Below are 12,208 nucleotides of genomic sequence, written 5' to 3' on the forward strand. Positions count from 1 at the left end.
AAAGGAAAATGGCCCGAAGCAAAAGTTTGGGCACCCTGCATGGTCAGTACTTTGTAACACCCCCTTTGGCAAGTATCACAGCTTGTAAACGCTTTTTGCAGCCAGCTAAGAGTCTTTCAATTCTTGTCTGGGGAATTTTCGCCCATTCTTCCTTGCAAAAGGCTTTTAGTTCTGTGAGGTTCTTGGGCCATCTTTTGAGGTCAATCCACAGATTCTCGATGATATTTAGGTCAGGGGACTGTGAGGGCCATGGCAAAATCTTCAGCTTGCGCCTCTTGAGGTAGTCCATTGTGGATTTTGAGGTGTGTTTAGGATCATTATCCTGTTGTAGAAGCCATCCTCTTTTCATCTTCAGCTTGCTTTTTTTTAAATAAACAGACGGTGTGATGTTTGCTTCCAGAATTTGCTGGTATTTGATTGAATTCATTCTTCCCTCTATTCTGCAATAGCCTTTTGCAAGGAAGAATGGGCGAAGATCCCCGAAACAAGAATTGAAAGACTCTTAGCTGGCTACAAAAAGCGTTTACAAGCTGTGATACTTGTCAAAAGGGGTGTTACTAAGTACTGCCATGCAGGGTGCCCAAACTTTTGCTTCGGGCCCTTTTTTGTTATTTTGAAACTGTAAAAGATGGAAATAAAAAAAGTTTTCTTGCTTAAAATATTAAACAAATGTGTCATCTTTAACTTTATGCCTTTTGGAAATCAGTTCATCTTTTACTTGCTTAGCTATTCACAGTAACAGAAATTTTGACTAGGGGTGCCCAAACTTTTGCGTGTGTGTATCTAGATAGACAGGCATACTTCATTGATCCCGAAGGAAATTGCGTTTCGTTACAGTCGCACTAACCCAATTTCCCTCGGGATCAATAAAGTATGTCTATCTATCTATACACACACACACTATACACATATAGATATAGATATATCCCTGCAGCCATTCTCCACAGCAACAGGGATACCCCTTTGGACACTGCTTGGGGGGGGGGGGGGAGGGCGGGGAGAGAGAGAGAAGACGACCTATCTGCGTAAGGCAGCAGCAGCCAAACCAATAGCCCTGTGGTCAGCCCTGAGTCTCAGAAGGGTAGGGTGAAGTCAGTTGGAGCAATAGTCATAGGGGACGCGATAGTTCGGGGGACAGATAGGAGATTCTGCGGCAGCAAGAGAGACACCAGGATAATGTGTTGCTTCCCAGGTGCTCGGGTCCAGGATGTCTCTGAGCGGTTGCAGAATATTCTTGAAGGGGTGGGTGAGCAGCCAGAGGTCAAGGTACATGTTGGCATCAATAACACAAACAGAAGAGGGGTAGAGGTCCTGTGCAGTAAGTTTAGGGAGTTAGGAAGGAGGATGAACAGCAGGACCTCCAGGGTGGTAATCTCCAAATTACTCCCACTGCCACCTGCTAGTGAAGGTCAGAACAAGATCATTGGAACCTTTTTCAGGGGAAGGGGTGACCTGCACAACTGGGACGGGTTGCATCTGAACTGGAGGGGAACTTATATCCTGGGAGGAAGGTTTGCTAATACTATTGGGAAAGGTTTAAACTAGATTTGCAGTGGGGTGGGAAATGAAGCAACGAGGCGGAGGATGGGATGGTTGGCGCACAAGTAGAGACAGCTAATAGGGAGTTTGTGAGGAAGGATAAGCTAATGATAGGGCAAAGATACACTCAGCCATATGGTTTGAGATGTGTCCATTTTAATGCAAGGAATATCATAAACAAGGCAGCATGAATCAATATGTGGAACTATGACGCTGTGGCCATTACAGAGACGGATGTCTCAGGGGCTGGAATGGCTGCTGAGTGTGCTGGGCTTGAGATGTCTTGAAAAGGACAGAGAGGGGAGACAAAAGAGGTGGGGGAGTGGTACTGATAAACAGGGTTAGTATCGCAGCTGCAGAAAAGGAGGAAGATATGAGGGAACGTCTACTGAGTCATTGTGGGTGGAAATCAGAAACAGGAAGGGGCAATAACCCTACTGGGTGGTGGTTTGTTTTTTTTTAAAATAGACCCCCCAATAGTAACAGAGACATGAAGGAGCAGATTCTGGAATGGTGCAATAACAATAGGGCTGTTGTGATGGGTGATTTTAACTTTCCTAATATTGACAGGCATCTACTTAAGAGCAAGGTTTTTGATGAGGTGGAGTTTGTAAGGTGTGTTCAGGAAGGTTTCCTGATGCAATATGTAGATAAGGTCTGGTATTGGGAAATGAACCTGGGTCATGTGTCAGGTCTCTCAGAGGGAGAGCATTTTGGAAGCAGGGATCACAACTGTCTCCTTCATCATAGCGCTGCAGAGGGATAGGAGCAGACAATTTGGGAAAACATTTAATTAGGGTATTAGGGTAGGGGGAAATATGGCACTATTAAGCAAGAACTTGGGAGCAAGTTCTCAGGGAAATGCACGGCAGAAATGTGACAAATGCTCAGGGAGCATTTGTATGGGATTTTGAAAAGATGTGCTCCATTGAGGTAGGGAAAGGATGGCAGGGTAAAAGAACCATCACGTACAAAGAATAAAGCAAATCCAGTTAAGAAGGAAAGAAAAGCTTACAAAAGGTTCAAGAAACTAGGTACTGTTAGAGCTCTAGAAAATTACTAACTTGCCAGGAAGGAGCTCAAGAATGAAATTAAGAGAGCTGGAAGGAACCATGAGAAGGCCTTGGTGAACAGAATTAAGAAAATCCCCAAGGCATTCTACAGGTATGTGAAGAGCAAGAGGATGAACCAAGTGACAGTAGGACCAACCAGGTGCAATAGTGGAAATATGTGCATGGAGCCGGAGGAGGTACTTAATGAATACTTTGCTTCAATACTCACCAGTGAAAAGGACCTTGGCAATTGTGGGGATGACTTACAGTGGACTGAAACTCTTGACCATATAGACATTAAGAAAGAGGATGTGCTTGAGCTTTTGAAAAGCATCAAGTTAGATAAGTTGCTGGGTCCAGACAAGATATACCTCAGGCTACTGTGGGAAGCAAAGGAGGTTGCTGAGCCTCTGACGATGATCTTTGCATTGATAGGGATAGGAGAAGTACCAGAGGATTAGAAGTTTGCAAATGTTGTCCCTTGTTCAAGAAAGGGAGTAGAGATAACCCAGGAAATGATAGACCAGTGAGTCTTACTTCATTGGTGGGGAAGTTGTTAGAGAAGATCCTGTGAGGCAGGATTTATGAGCATTTGGAGAGACATAATCTGATTAGGGATAGTCAGCATGGCTTTGTCAAGGGCAGCTCATGCCTTACCAGCCTGACTGAATTCTTTGAGGATGTAACAAAACACACTGATAAAGGTAGAGCAGTGGACATAGTGTACATGTAAGGCACTTGACAAGGTTCCCCATGCAAGGCTCATTCGGAAAGTAAGGCGTGGTATCCAAGGAGACTTTGCTTTGTGGATCCAGAATTGACTTGCCCTCAGAAGGGAAAGGGTGGTTGTAGATGGTTTGTATTCTGCACACAGGATAGTGACCAGTGGTGTTCTGCAGGAATCTGTTCTCCTCTTAGTGATTTTTATAAATGACCTGGATGAAGAAGTAGAAGGGTGGGTTAGTAAGTTTGCTGGTAACATAAAAGTTGGGGGTGTTGGGATAGTCTGGAGGGTTGTCAGAGGGTACAGAGGGACATCGATAGGGCTAAGTGGCAGATGGATTTCAACCCAGATAAGTGTGAAGTAGTTCATTTTGGTAGGTCAAATTTGAAAGAATATGATATTAACGGTAAGACTCTTGGCAGTGTGGAAGATCAGCAGTCCGTGTCCATAGGACATTCAAAGCTGCTGCTCAGGTTGACAGTGTTGTTAAGAAGGTGTATGTGCTGTAGATTTCTATGTTCTAAAAAGTGCAAGGGGTAATTTTCTTTTCCCAGTTTGTAGCAGTATTAAAGAGGAATGACAAAACATAGCCAGGTCACAATAAGGAGATGTAATCATTCTCAACCATTTTCAAGGAGAAGAATTTTAGACTGTCAGCCTGATTATAAATTTCTTATTTCAGGGGCAAGACAGTCCACAGTCCTCAGAGACCAAGAGCATTATCATATATGCAAGTTGACACCTACATAACAGTTTAAATGAAGATTCACAAAATAACATTCACTGTTCAGATAACATGTTAAACTCAAATTTCTGACCGTGCTTCTTAATTACATACACTTTGAATATATTACAGTTTTGCTGCCTGATAGTACAATTCACTTGCTAGTACAATTTCAAAGAGTGGTTTGGACAGAAAGTTTTTGAAGATCGTGGAAAATTCTGAAACTGGTCACCTGCTACTGCACTTAAAGCTTTGTCACATACTGCAGATTTAGTCATGGAATGCGACTGTCTGAGGCCACTAGAATCCCACTTTGGAGTTACCACTGCATAACGTAGGAGCTCTTCATACTCATCCTTTTAGGGTAAAAGAGACACTCAGTACATATTTTGTTACTTCACAATAACCAAAACTCTTACATATGGACAGAACAGACTCACTCTCAGAAGAACCATCTATTAAGGAAATCAAAGTATCAAAGAGACTATAAATCAACAATTGAAAAAGATGGGAGATTGACTCAGTGTTTACTTTCTTAATTCCCTTTATAGTATCCTACCTTCCAAAGAAGGAATGTAATTAATAGAAGTTGATCAGATACAGCACTTAGTTTTGCAAGCCAAAACGTATGCAGGTCACATGCAAGAGTGGGTTTTTTTTTGGGGGTGGGGAAGAGGGAGGAAGTGGTGGAAGAATCATCACATTAAAAAAAAACTTCACGAAATGCAATTTCTGCTCATCAGTTCTGGCCTTCCGCATTACTATTTTGTGAATGCTTTAAACCTATATTAAATAGTCACAGATAATAGAACAAACACTACCTGTAAAAAGACAGTTGTGGATGACAGCAGATTCCAGGAAGCATTGTTTTGAAAGTCTGGATCATGTAGGGACTATTTTAGATGTTGTAGTCATCTAATGATAGAACGTCATAGAACAATACAGCATGGATACAGGGCCTTTGGCTCAGTGAGTACATACCAACCACAACGTCACTCAGCTAGTTGAAATTTCTGCATTTGGCCCATAACCCTCTAATCCTCCATGTACCTATCCAAGTGTTTCACTGATACTATTGTACTCCTCTGGGAGCTCATTCCACATAATGACCACCACCACCATGAAAAAGTTGCCCAAAGTTCCTTTTAAATCTTTCCCCTCTTACCTTAAATCTATGCCCCCTAGTTTTGGACTCCCCTACCCTGGGGACAAGACTGTTATTTCCACCTTATCTATGCTTCTCAATTTTAAAACAATACTACAAGGTTACCCCTCCTCCTAGAGGAATAAAAACCAATCTTTCCATATAACCTGGGCTCTCTACTCTTTGCAACATCTTCAGAAATCTTTTCTGCACTCCTTCCAGTTTAACCACATCTTTTCTATCTGAGACCAAATTGTACACAACTCCAAGTGTAACCTCATTAACAACTTACACAACTAGAACATACTGTCCCAGCTCCTGTTGTCAATGCTCTGATGAAGCCCAGCATGCTACATAGCTTTTTCACTACCCTGTCTACCACTTTGAATGAACTATAAACATGTTCCTACGTACCTCATTCCATTACACTCCCTAATGTCCTATCATTCATAGTATAAACCCTATGCTGCTTTGACTTTTCCAAAATGTGTAACCTCACACTTACCTGTATTGAAATCCATTTGCCACTCCTTGGTCCACTTCCCTAGCTAATCAAGATCCCCTTGTAATCTATGAAAAGATTCTTCACTATCAACATCTCTTAATTTCATGTCATCTGCTTGGAACACAAGGATGGATAGATCCTCAGTACCGATCTACCCCATGTTACTATGGGTGACAAGAAAGGAGGTTGCTGGTTAGCCTGAGGTGAGGTATCTAAAAACTGGAGGACAGCTAATGATGTCCCTTTGAGGCAGCCAACAGGGATAAACCAGGTAAATACAGGCTAGTAAGACTTTCATTATTATTATTATTATTATAGAAAACTCGAAAGGACAGACTTTGTTTGGAAACACAGGGAATGATTAATAGTCAGCTTGCTTTTCAAAGGAAACTCCTGTCTCAGTAATTTTTTTTGTGATGAGGTCATCAAAGAGATTGAAGAAGGCAGAACAAAAGATGATGTTTATATGGATGTAGTGTGACTTTGTCAAAGAACATGGAATTCAATACAAGCTGGCTCTTGGAAAGCAAAATTAGCTTGCTGATGGGAGGCAGACAGTGGTGACAGAAAGATGTTTTTCCTGATGGGAAGTCTGTGACTTTTGATGCACCACATGGATCAGTGGTGTGTGAGATATACGTTAGGAGGTATGACTCAGTTTGTGGAAAATACAAAATTTGATAGTGTTGAGAATAGCAAGGATGATGTTAAAAGCTACAGCAGGAAACAGATCAGATGGAAAATTGGGCAGAATTAGCAGATGGAATTTGATCACGAGAACTGAATGGACAGGCAGCATCTGTGGAGGGAACCAGTTGATATTATGGGTTAAGATCCTCCATTGAGACAGAGAGAGTTCCTCCAGCAGTTTATTTGTTCAATTTTGTAAAAAGGTGCATCTGGTTCTTCCGTTCTTCAGGGAAGGAAATAAGACATCCTTCCTGTCTGTTTTTATATGAGACTCCAGGACCACCAACGCAAGTCGATTCTAAATAGCTTCTTAATTTATGGAAATAATTAGGAATTGACAACACATCCAAAATTACAGTATTTTTCACATCCCTTAATTGAATAAATGATTAAGACATCACAGGGTCAAGGATGTCTCTGATTGCTTGCATGACATTCTCAAATGGAAGGGTGATCAGCCAGATGTCGTGGTGCACATCGGTACCAATAACATAGCAAGGAAGAGTGAGGAGGTCCTGGAGAGTGAGTATAGAGAGCCTGGTAGGAAGTTGAAAAGCAGGACCTCGAGGGTGGTAATCTTAGGATTGCTACCTGTGCTACGTGCCAGTGAGGGTAAGAACAGGATGCTCTGGAGGATGAACAAGTGGCTGAGGAACTGGTGTGGGGGGCAGGGTTTCAGATTTCAGGATCATTGGGACCTCTTCTGGGGCAGGTGGGACCTGTACAAGAGAGACAGGTTACACTTGAACTACAAGGAGACCAATATCCTTTCAGGGAGGTTTGTTAGTGCTATTGGGGAGGCTTTAAACTAGATTTGCAGGGGGATGGGAACCAGAGTGCCAGAGCTGACAGTGTGGCTGGGGTGAAAATAAATGATGTTAAAAGTTCAAGCAAAGCTGCAAATAGGTTGTAAGTGGCGGTAAAAATCTTCTGAGGTGTATATATTTCAATGCTAGGAGTATTGCGGGGAAGGCGGATGAGTTGAGGGTGTGGATTGACAGGTGGATTTATGACGTTATAGCAATTAGTGAAACTTGACTACAGGAGGGGCAGGACTGGTAGCTTAATATTCCAGGGTTCCGATGTTTCAGATGTGATCGAGGCAGAGGAATGAAAGGAGGGGGGTAGCATTGCTTGTCAGGGAAAATGTTACAGCAGTGCTCAGGCAGGACAGATTAGAGGGCTTGTCTACTGAGTCCTTATGGATGGAGCTGAGAAACAGGAAAGGTATGGCCACATTAGTGGGGTTGTATTATACACCACCCAATAGTCAGCAAGAATTGGAGGAGCAAATCTGCAGAGAGATAGCAGGCAACTGCAGGAAATATAAAGTTGTGGTGATGGGGGATTTTAATTTCCCATATATTGATTGGGACTCCCATACCGTTAGGGGTCTAGATGGTTTAGAACTTGTAAAACGTGTTCAGGAAAGTTTTCTAAATCAATATATAGAGGTACCAACAAGAGGGGATGCAATATTGGATCACCTGTTAGGAAACAAGTTAGGACAAGTGACAGAAGTGTGTGTAGGGGTTCCAGTGATCATAACACCATTAGTTTCAACTTGATCATGCACAAGGATAGATCTGGTCCTAGGGTTGAGGTTCTGAACTGGAAGGCGGCCAAATTTGAAGAAATGAAAAAGGATCTAAAAAGCGTGGATTGGGACAGGTTGTTCTCTGGCAAGGATGTGATTGGTAAGTGGGAGGCCTTCAAAGGAGAAATTTTGAGAGTGTAGAGCTTGTATGTTCCTGTCAGGATTAAAGACAAAGTGAATAGGAATAAGGAACCTTGGTTCTCAAGGGATATTGCAACTCTGATAAAGAAGAAGAGAGAGTTGTATGACATGTATAGGAAACAGGCTGTAAATAAGGTGCTTGAGGAGTATAAAAAGTGCAAGAAAATACTTAAGAAGGAAATCAGGAGGGCTAAAAGAAGACATGAGGTTATCTTGGCAGTCAAAGTGAAGGATAATCCAAAGAGCTTCAACAGGTATATTAAAAGGATTGTAAGGGATAAAATTGGTCCTCTTGAAGATCAGAGTGGTCGGCTATGTGCGGAACCAAAGAAATGGGGGAGATCGTAAATGGGTTTTTTGCATCTGTATTTACTAAGGAAACTGGCATGAAGCCTATGGAATTGAGGGAAACAAGTAGTGAGATCATGGAAACTGTACAGATTGAAAAGGAGGAGGTGCTTGCTATCTTGAGGCAAATTAAAGTGGATAAATCCCCAGGACCTGACAGGGTATTCCCTTGGACCTTGAAGGAGACTAATGTTGAAATTGCAGGGGCCCTGACAGATATATTTAGAATGTCGGTGTCTATGGGTGAGGTGCCGGAGGATTGGAGAGTGGCTCATGTTGTTCCGTTGTTTAAAAAAGGATCGAAAAATAAATATAGGCAGCTTGGAGTTAATGAGGTACTTAAAGAATATAAAGAATGTAAAAAGGATCTTAAGAAAGAAATTAGAAAAGCTAAAAGAAGATACGAGGCTGCTTTGGCAAGTAACATGGATTTGTGCGTGGAAGGTCATGTTTGACAAATCTTATTGAATTTTTTGATAAGGTTACTAAGAAAGTTGACGAGGGTAAAACGGTGGATGTTGTCTATATGGACTTCAGTAAGGCCTTTGATAAGGTTCCGTACGGAAGGTTAGTTAGGAAGGTTCAATCGTTAGGCATTAATATGGAAGTAGTAAAATGGATTCAGCAGTGGCTAGATGGGAGACGACAGAGAGTGGTGGTGGATAACTGCGTGTCAGATTGGAGGACAGTGTAGCGGTGTGCCTCAAGGATCTGTACTGGGTCCAATGTTGTTTGTAATATATATTAATGATCTAGATGATGGGGTGGTAAATTGGATTTGTAAGTATGCAGATGATACTAAGATAGGTGGTGTTGTGGATGATGAGGTAGGTTTTCAAAACTTGCAGAGAGATTTAGGACAGTTAGAAGAGTGGGCTGAAAGATGGCAGATGGAGTTTAATGCTGAAAAATGTGAGGTGCTACATTTTGGTAGAACTAATCAAAATAGGACATACATGGTAAATGGTAGGGCATTAAAGGATGCTTTAGAACAGAGGGATCGAGGAATAATGGTGCATAGTTACCTGAAGATGGAATCTCATGTGGAGAGGGTGGTGAAGAAAGCTTTTGGTTTGCTGGCCTTTATTAATCAGAGCATTGAGTATAGGAGTTGGGATGTAATGTTGAATTTGTATAAGGCATTGGTAAGGCCAAATCTCCAGTATTGTGTACAGTTCTGGTCACCGAATTATAGGAAGGATGTCAATAAAATTGAGAGAGTAGAGGAGGTTTACTAAAATGTTGCCTGGGTTTCATCTCCTAAGTTACAGAGAAAGGTTGAACAAGTTATGTCTTTATTCTTTGGAGTGTAGAAGGTTGAGGGGAGACTTGATAGAGGTGTTTAAAATTATGAGGGGGATTAATAGAGTTGACGTGGTTAGACTTTTTCCAGTGAGAGTGGAGAAGATTCAAACAAGGCAGCATGGGTTGAGAATTAGAGGACAAAAGTTTAGGGGTAATATGAGGGGGAACTTCTTTACTCAGAGAGCGGTAGCTGTGTAGACTCAGCTTCCAGCAGAAGTGGTTGAGGCAGGTTCTATGTTGTCGTTTAAAGTTAAATTGAATAGATATATGGACAGGAAAGGAATGGAGGGTTATGGCTGAGTGTAGGTCGGTGGGAATAGGATAGGGTAAGAATTCGGCACGGACTAGAAGGGCCGAGATGGCCTGTTTCCATGCTGTAATAGTTATATGGTTATATGAAAAGTAATCTGGGAAATTATACGCCGGTAAGTTTGATGTCGGTAGTGGGTAAGTTATTGGAGGGAGTACTAAGAGACAGAATCTACAAGCATTTGGATAGACAGGAACTTATTAGGGAGAGTCAACATGGCTTTGTGTGTGGTAGGTCATGTTTGACCAATCTATTGGAGTTTTTTGAGGAGGTTACCAGGAAAGTGGATGAAGGGAAGGCAGCCGATGTTGTCTACACGGACTTCAATAAGGCCTTTGACAAGGTCCCGCATGGGAGGTTAGTTAGGAAAATTCAGTCGCTAGGTATGCATGGAGAGGTGGTAAATTGGATTAGGCATTGGCTCAATGGAAGAAGCCAAAGAGTGGTAGTGGAGAATTACTTCTCAGAGTGAAGGCCTGTGACTAGTGGTGTGCCACAGGGATCAGTGCTGGGTCCATTGTTATTTGTCATCTGTATCAATGATCTGGATGATAATGTGGTAAATTGGATCAGCAAATTTGCTGATGATACAAAGATTGGAGGTGTAGTGGACAGTGAGGAAGGTTTTCAGAGCCTGCAGAGGGACTTGAACCAGCTGGAAAAATGGGCTGAAAAATGGCAGATGGAGTTTAATACAGACAAGTGTATTGCACTTTGGAAGGACAAACCAAGGTAGAACATACAGGGTAAATGGTAAGGCACTGAGGAGTGCAGTAGAACAGAGGGATCTGGGAATACAGATACAAAATTCCCTAGAAGTGGCATCACAGGTCGATAGGGTCGTAAAGAGAGCTTTTGGTACATTTGTCTTTATTAATCAAAGTACTGAGTATAAGAGATGGAATGTTATGATGAGGTTGTATAAGGCGTTGGTGAGGCCGAATCTGGAGTATTGTGTTCAGTTTTGGTCACCAAATTACAGGAAGGATATTAATAAGGATGAAAGAGTGCAGAGAAGGTTTACAAGGATGTTGTCAGGACTTGAGAAACTCAGTTACAGAGAAAGGTTGAATAGGTTAGGACTTTATTCCCCGGAGCGTAGAAGAATGAGGGGAGATTTGATAGAGGTACTGTATATAAAATTATGATGGGTATAGATAGAGTGAATGCAAGCAGGCTTTTTCCCCCCGAGGCAAGGGGAGGAAAAAAAACCAGAGGATATGGGTTAAGGGTGAGGTGAGGTGGGGGGGGGAAACATTAGTGGGGGCTTCTTCACACAGAGTGGTGGGCGTATGGAATGAGCTGCCAGATGAGGTGGTAAATGTGGGTTCTTTTTTAACATTTAAGAATAAATTGGACAGATACATGGATGGGAGGTGTATGGAGGGATATGGTCCGTGTGCAGGTCAGTGGGACTAAGCAGAAAATAGTTTGGCACAGCCAAGAAGGGCCAAAAGGCCTGTTTCTGTGCTGTAGTTTTTCTATGGTTTCTTTTCTAAAACTATTGAACTGTTTAGAAGTCATAAGGCTATTACATGAATGCATTCATCACATTTCAATCAAGAAAGACAGCCCATTTAGCATGTCCGTCACTTAATGGGCAAATAGTGCTTACCATTTCTCACTACCCACATCAATTAGATTGTTAATTCTCAACTTGCATTATGCACATCAACTATTGTACATAGAAAATAAACAGTATAATGATAGAAATACTCAGCAAGTCAGGCAGCATCTAGACAGAAATATTTAATGTTTCAGTTTAAATAACCTTTCATCAGAATAGGAAAACTATTTTGCATATGGTATATCAATTTGTAGTCTTCAAATAAATTAAAATAAAACGATTTGTTAACAAGTCTTATCTGCCTAACATTCATGGTCACGAACGTTGATTTCTTGAACTTCCGGTAGTTGCACACTCCCCATCGACCTTCACCATTCCCATTTCCCTCTCTCGCCTCATCTCCCTACCTGCCTATTACCTCCCTCTGCTGCACCTCTCCCTCTCCTTTCTTCCATTGTCTTCTACCCTCTCCCATTACATTTTCTCATCTCCAGACTTATATCTCTTTCACTGATCAGCTTCCCAGCTCTTTCCTTCACCCCCCCCCCCAACCTTTCTGGTT

At 42.0% G+C, this 12,208-nt stretch overlaps 1 protein-coding gene across 5 annotated transcripts in view; it reads right to left on the reverse strand.

Annotated features, from left to right (window-relative positions):
• The window catches only part of poc5 (POC5 centriolar protein homolog (Chlamydomonas)), a 119,957-nt gene that overhangs the window by 94,154 nt on the left and 13,595 nt on the right, over window positions 1-12,208 (reverse strand). For all 5 annotated transcript variants that reach the window (XM_063049278.1, XM_063049279.1, XM_063049280.1 and 2 more), the window contains exon 3: window positions 4,272-4,395. In XM_063049278.1, the coding sequence (XP_062905348.1) occupies window positions 4,272-4,395 (124 nt within the window). The remainder of the gene's footprint in view (window positions 1-4,271; window positions 4,396-12,208) is intronic.

Source organism: Mobula hypostoma, chromosome 5, assembly GCF_963921235.1.
Source record: "Mobula hypostoma chromosome 5, sMobHyp1.1, whole genome shotgun sequence".
NCBI lineage: Eukaryota > Metazoa > Chordata > Chondrichthyes > Myliobatiformes > Myliobatidae > Mobula > Mobula hypostoma.